Below are 7,410 nucleotides of genomic sequence, written 5' to 3' on the forward strand. Positions count from 1 at the left end.
ATTTATGATATTTCTTATAACAAGGGATTTAAAAATTGTTTGGAAGTTATAAACAATTATATGCGAAAAACACATTAGAAAACTTATTATTTAAAAATATATAAAATTAATTTTCAACAAACATTTCCAGATGACAACCACCAAAATCATCAAACAACCCAAAACATGATACATAAAAACAAAAATTTTTAAGTATCTCCAATTTCTTTTATACATAAAAAGATGACAATGGAAGAAGATTTTGAGAAATACAAAGTCAAAAGTTTTCATTTTGATAGAAAATTTCTAGTTCATTGGAACCAAAACTCCAATTCCATCGCCACAAACAGAACATGAAGGAAAAATAAGATAGTTTTATCCGTGGTTTTCAAAACCGGGAACTGGTAAGGTGACCGGTTTCAGTTTTCCCTAAAACTAGAAATTTGCTCAAAACTGTTGATTTTGGTCAGTAAACCACTGATTCGGGCGGTTCGGTCTCGGGGTCGTTTTTAAAAACCATGGTTTTATCAATTTACAGAGTCAAATTAGAAAGCATATATATCTGGAAAATTACTTGAGTTAGAGCCAAATTCATGTTTAAGTCGTATCCTTGAATGGAAAATAACCAGGTACAAGTTCTATCATCTGAAAATGGATTTCTTAGAAATGACAGAAGCAATAAAAAAATCAGCTTTCAAAGAAAAGGTCAATTTCACCTTGAAAAGCTCATATCAGCACTTGGTGTAGTTGTTGACACTTGAGAGCAGATACATGAAACCGCGACCACTGGAAAGTGAAGAGCACTTCAAGGATCAGTGGTTTGTTTTGTACTACGTTTTAATCCAGCCATCTCTTGTCTGGGGCCATTTCAAATAGACCCGTTTGCCCATCGACATTGGTCTCATCTCATGATGTGAGCTTTTTCTTGAAACCGGTTCCACAGGTTTTTGAAAAAAACGTGAACTGAAATTAAACCAAAACCATGATCGATTCAGTTTTTGATTGATTGGTATATATATTTGTTAACTAAAACTGAACCAGTGCCACCAGTATTTGAAAAATATTGAATCAATCAGTTAGGTTCAGCAGATTTTTTGATTTGATTTTTCGGTTTTTGTTGAGCACCTAAAAAAACTCAGAAGAAAAAACTGAAAGTTTTCAATGAGAATAAAGAACTGAGTTTTCAAACAGATCCATTTGCCCATTGACAGGTATACTAGAAACCACAAGTACTAAGAATTAAGAAATAAGAGCTAAATTTTCATGAAATCCCTGAAAGGAATAATCTTGAAGTTCAGAGAAAAAAATTACAGTAGGATATTAGAAGTTACATCTGGAGAAATAAAGTTAATAAACATCAAATCCACAGTCATGTACACGGCCACCATCCCAGTACCCTTTGTTACCCAGAATAAACAGGAAAAAATAATAAGACATAGGTCTGTCATAGACATAAAACACATTTGATATAGATGCTCTTATAGGCACAGAGAATAAGAGCACTCTACAAGAAAGAAAAAAAAGCACTCAAAACAAAACTTAAATGGGTTCATCTTTCCTTGACCCATTCAACTCAAAATCTACCCCACATTACCAACAATTATAAGAAAAAAAAAGATTAGAATAGTCACACACTTCCCCCTAAAATTTACACAACTCTCCTAGCAGGCTGCCTCCTTTACTGCCACCCCCATTTCTGCCGCTGTTACTTCTGCCGCTGGAGGTTCAGGTGCTGGCTGTCGGAACTCTGTGTAGTGGAATTCAATTTGCAGCCGGTGATGCAGAGGTGTAGAAGCCATCAACCCCTTCTTGATATCTGTCTGTAATTCCCTCAAGGGGATTGCAGCCAAGAAGTTCTTTATATACTCTTTACATGACTCCTTCCCTCTGCACACGATCTCCTCTTCAGCTTCACTGTTTCCAGATTCATCTGGTTTTGTTAGTACTACAGACCCTGCTGCCGGAACTTCCTTGGAGTTGTTCTGCTGGACCTGCCGCATTCCAGATTCCCCAGACGGAACTACCTGTTGATCACCAGCAGGTTTTTCCTCCGATTGGTGTGCCTCGTTTGGAATTTTATGGATTGTTGTATTCCTGTCAAATTTCAGGATATAAGCCTGATTACATCCTTCAAAAAGCCTCTCTCCTAACGTGTCAATTATGTAGTAAGCTTCTGGTTCAACCTTGAGAATGAAAAAATGGTCATTCCAGCTGACAATGTAGATCTGGGGGTCCCCATTATTGGGACATTCCAACCCAGCACGGCTGATCTCATCCCAGATGTTGTCAAAGGACATTGCACCATGCAAAAAATCAAAACCCCCTTCATTCATCCAATCTGGATGAAAGAATCCAATGAAAGACTTCCGTGGGACAACAGATACAGAACGGATCTTGGCCTGGAGGACTGTCTCAAGGTCAAAGTGCTTGTCTGGGAAACGCTCCCTATATGTCTCATTCTCACATAGGTTTCTCCACTCTAGGGAGCCTTCCCTGATGAGGCTGTCAAACTGAGATTTGATTGGCATTGCATCTTGGTTGGTTTGGAACCAATCAGCAATTACAGCAACAAGAACTGTACATGCGCTTTCACCAGCAGCTCGCTCACTCCGTTGATCAATGGAAGCAAAGAAGACTTGAGTTTGGAGCTTCATGTGTCCATCACGGCTTATTACTTCCTTAAGTTCCCAGCTTCCCACAGCAAAATTGTCATCCCCAAATTCAGACACTGAGGAGCGATTTGCAGTTGAATCTTCATCAGCCTTGTGCCACTGTCAAATGATTGCTAGCTTCTTAGGATTCAAAACTTGGAATAATTTCATAACAAAAAAAGGAAATAAAAAATTATTGTAATCTGATTCTTGAATGCTCAAAAGCACAAGCAACTATTGAATGCTCAGTAATTTCTTTTTGATTGTTGTAATTAATATGGGCAAAAACTCCACTCTTGGGGGTCTTACTTTCAAATTTGAAGCTGATGCAACCACTAACTCTGACTAAATTGATCATGAAAAGATCACTCAATATCAATCTCTCAAGATGCAAATTATGGAACAATTATTGCTTTCAGAACTCTACCAAAAGGACTAGGACTAGCAATTAGTACAGGAAATGTAGCAAACCAGGTAAGGGTGGAATGTGGATGCTTACCCCTAGAGGAAAGGACTCATCAGATGAGCTAAGCTGCCTGCGGTCAAAATCAATGTCGTCCCCACCCTCTTCTGCATATGCTTTCTTCAACAGTGGCTCCCCTTTAGGCTTAGGAGATCTGAAGCTCAGCTTCCTCTTCCTCCAAGGTAGGATGCTTCGTTTTGAACTAGATTGATCAGAGACTGACGCCACTGGGTCCTCAACATGCAAGCAGCTCGCATCTGATTTGCGGTTGCTGTAGTAAATCCAGTCCTCGTAATCCCCATTGAACCTCTTGTCAGAGTAAAATGATCCCCCAGCAAAATTAGCATATGCTAATGTTCCATAACTGAATGACTTCCTAACACTAGAATCTTCCTTCCCTTCCTCTAGCTCTCCTTCATCAAAATCATCAAGGGAGTCTGTGTCAAATGGGTATGTATATTCACCATCCTCACTCCTTGCGGAGCATTTTCCCTCACTGTCCTCTTCCTCATGGCATGCCTTCTTAGCTTTTCGCGTTGATACATACTCTGTCAGTATTTTTACTTTCCTCAGACCTGCTTTGAGAGCAGAAAGCTCATCTCTCTCCGTTGAGACAGATTCTCCAGATCGGGGTGACAGTGGAACAGGAACTATTGACCGTGCCACTGTCTCTGCATGTTCTTGGGTGGTTCTCAATTCTAATAAGTTGAGAGATAACTGTGACAAAGACAAAGCTCATGATCATAATTGAAGGGAAAATGGCAAGAAAAGGAGAGTCAAGAAAAAATATGTTATAACTGGAAATTTTATGAAAATAGATACAATAGAAAGCACATACATAAAGAGAGGGTTGAGAATCAGCAGTGCCACTAGCCAGAATGAGAGGGATGTTTATTTCATGCTCCTTTTCTTCAGATGCAGAAGCAAATTCTGCAATGTTTAATAATGCTGTTCCAACAACAGGAACCTTGTTCTTTGGCCCTGGTTTCAAGCCCTGGATAAAGAAGAAAACAAATCAAAACTAAACCAATCTAAATTATTCTAAGTTAGAAAAGAACTAACCATTTACATTATCAAAATCAAGCAAGAGAAAGCTAGAAAAAACATTAAGAAGCCCAATTTTGTCTACAAAAATACTTTCTTTCTTGACCGATGTAGCATTCAAAAATAAAACGTATGACCATTACTTCAAACTACAAAGACTCTTATAAACCATTGCTTGAGCTCTGCAATTAAAACAAAGAAACAGAACTGACACTGTGGCACATGCAGAAAAGTAAAAGGGTGAAAAACAGAACAAAAAATGAACCAATAACAGAAAAAATACAAGTCTAGAGAATACTTGAAAACCTTTAAATTGAAGAATTTCTACCTCAAAAAACCTATATATCTGGTGTTGAAATGGCAGTTTGGCTCCAGACAGTGAAAGAAGGATAGAAAGTGTAGTCATCAAGTAGGAAAGACAAACTAATGAGGTATAAAGCCTCGAGGACATTAAACACTGCCATCTGATGTCAACCACTTCATGCAAAAAGTATTGGAGGTTAGGACCACACCCAATCCATGACCTTTAAAAATTGACTTGGGCAAAACTTACTTGAAGCATGGCTGAGACCTAATATAATCTAATTATGAAGATGGGCATATTTTATGCTCAAATTTGGGAAATGGAATCCACCCCCCCCCCAAATCAATTACACTAGAATGAAAATCTTGCCTAAATGATTTTTAATCACTGGCTTAAAAACAAATATCAATTCAGGTTTGGGGGCTTGCACAATGTATGGGTTATAATTAGCTAGCAACTTTCTTTATTGCAAGGATAGTCACGATCTCCAAGTTGATAAGATTCCAGAACAACAAACATAGAAGAATATCGACAACTTTCCTACTATTCCAAGTTCCAAACGTGGAATTAAAATCAATTTATTTCATTAATCAATTTCCCAATGATCCCAACAAATATTCACCACAAATCCCAACACAAGTGACCTCATATCCGATCCCCTGCAAGCAAGAAGAACCTTATATCCCAAAAGTGCACCAAAATTCTGATCCTCAACCTAAACCACAAAAATTGCAAATAAACCAAACAAAAGCCCGAATACCTATCAAACAAAAAAAGCCTGGAACAGGACATAACTCAATCTAAAAACTAGAAAAAGAGATCACTAAAAACCAAACAAAAGCCCGAATACCTATCAAACAAAAAAAGCCTGGAACAGGACATAACTCAATCTAAAAACTAGAAAAAGAGATCACTAATACAATCTTAAATTCCAAATAATTTTACAGATAGAAATAAAATGTGACGACCTTCCAAAGAGTAAGAAATAAGGATAAAGGTGAATAAATTCCGTGAAAAGAAAACATCAATTATGAAAATCCAGGTAAAGGGTCAGACATTAATTTATATTAATAAGAATATAAAGGCTCCCATTTCACCAAAAAGAAAACATTGAAGGCATCAAATAGAGAGTAAGAATTGAAAGAAAATAAATACTTCATCACATGGAAATTTCAGCAAAATATTGCCAAAATTTATAAGTTTGGGCAGTAGAAAGCCGCCATATTTCACCCAAAACAGTGGGAAAGGTGCAATATGATCATCATCAGAACCCTAATCTTCTCAATGAAACTTAAACAAGATCGACAGACCACCCCAGTTTACGCCGGAAGGAAAAAATCAAACTTGAAAAGTAGTAAATATAACAACAAAGATTCATCTTTCTTTCAATAAACCCCACAAACACCATCAACGAAAAATAGGACTGAGAAAAAGAAAAGAAAAAACGAAAGACTGACATAACGGAAGTTGTTTTCCTCCTAATATCTTAAAACCGAAAATCCCAACGATCAGCTGAAAATTAAAAGAAGATGGAGCCTCAAAAAGAAGCAAAAGCAACCAAATCAAACTTACATTGAAGACCGTAAATGCGATCTCCCAGGGATGAAACACATTGTCCTTGTAAGCCGAAAGACTGCAAACGCTCTGGAACTCCTCATTCCACTCAACAATCCCGTCGCTCCTCGCTTCCTCCTCCTTAGTAAAGTTCCTCTTCACCGTCCGCCTCAAAGAACTCAGAGCGATCTTAGGACCCTTCCATCTGATCTCCACCGTTAATCTCGGAACCTCCCCTGTCTTCTCTTCCTCACCCGTTCCAACGTGAAACCCCTCCATTTTCCTCAGCACCAGCTTCACCTCGAATTTCTTCGACAAAAGTGGTGGCCATGGCCGCCATTTCATCATCTTCACCACCATTCGCCCCTCCGGTTCAAGCACTAGATTGCCTCCAAAAAATTCCCAATTTTTCTAACAGAAGCCGAACCCCACAAGAATCCCAAAATCTCCAAACACTCTCTGAACTCTGAAGAAAAATGAAAAAGCTCAAGATCTACATCAGATAACCCGCTTCTCCTATAAAGAACAACGTTTTCCCGCCGGAATGGCAAGATCTCTGCTTGAAAAATGTTCCGGGTCTTCAAAGAAAACAAAGAAAAAAAAAAACTCTTAGGAAGCCCCCTCGAGAGATTCAAATCTGTTTGATAGAATTTCAGAGCTTCTCTCTATCTTTCTCTCTGAACAAGAGTCGAGCTGGGAGAGACGAGAAATTGCCAAACATGCCGTTATTTATACCGTTAGAGAGAGAAAACAGAGGAAGCTGGATTTGGATTAAATTAAGATTAAATAGAGAGAGAGAGAGAGGGCCGGCAATAAAATCCCTATTTGTTCGGTCACCCCAATAACGTCTTTATCCTCACACCACTTTTTAGCCCTACTTTTACTACTGCAGTTAAAGTTTAACCCCGAAATTTTACCATAGTTTGCGCTAACTGTGCAAAGCGGTAAAACTAACGGAGACTCTGATCCTGACTCAAAACTTTTGTATTTTACCAAAAACCGCCTCGTTTGCACGTTTGTGTTGCGAAATACCAACTCGGACGTAAGTACTAAGTAGGGCTCTCAATGGGTCGGGCCTACCCGATAGAACGAACGACCGAATCGATTTGGTAAGTTCTGGTTCATAATTAGGTCGGGGCCGGCTGTTGCAGTTCTGAACCACTTACACCTCCTGGTTTTCTTGTAATTTTTGTTACATTTTATATTCAAAATGGTAAAATACAGATATATGTGACACTTTTGGTTAAGAACACTTGTTTTATTGATAGATAAACAATCTACTATTTTAGTTATTTTAGCAAAAATAAAGTTTAAAATGTTATTATCACATGTAATTATAGTTGTCAAGTATAAATCGGATCTAATTAGGTCGGAATATTGTTTCGATTAATAATTAAGATGGTTTTGGATTTATC

At 38.0% G+C, this 7,410-nt stretch overlaps 1 protein-coding gene across 1 annotated transcript; it reads right to left on the reverse strand.

The window, feature by feature from the left end:
- Positions 1–1,221: 1,221 nt before the first annotated feature.
- Positions 1,222–6,699, reverse strand: LOC104590777 (structural maintenance of chromosomes flexible hinge domain protein). Its single transcript, XM_010249525.3, has 4 exons — positions 6,014–6,699; positions 3,932–4,087; positions 3,130–3,810; positions 1,222–2,750 (listed from the first exon to the last, which is right to left on the reverse strand). The coding sequence occupies exons 1-4, from the start codon at positions 6,353–6,355 to the stop codon at positions 1,641–1,643; spliced, it is 2,289 nt and encodes a 762-aa protein (XP_010247827.1). The 5' UTR covers positions 6,356–6,699; the 3' UTR covers positions 1,222–1,640.
- Between the last annotated feature and the right edge of the window lie 711 nt (positions 6,700–7,410).

The sequence above is a fragment of the Nelumbo nucifera genome, chromosome 6, assembly GCF_055504915.1.
Source record: "Nelumbo nucifera cultivar China Antique chromosome 6, China Antique-T2T, whole genome shotgun sequence".
Taxonomy (NCBI): Eukaryota; Viridiplantae; Streptophyta; class Magnoliopsida; order Proteales; family Nelumbonaceae; genus Nelumbo; species Nelumbo nucifera.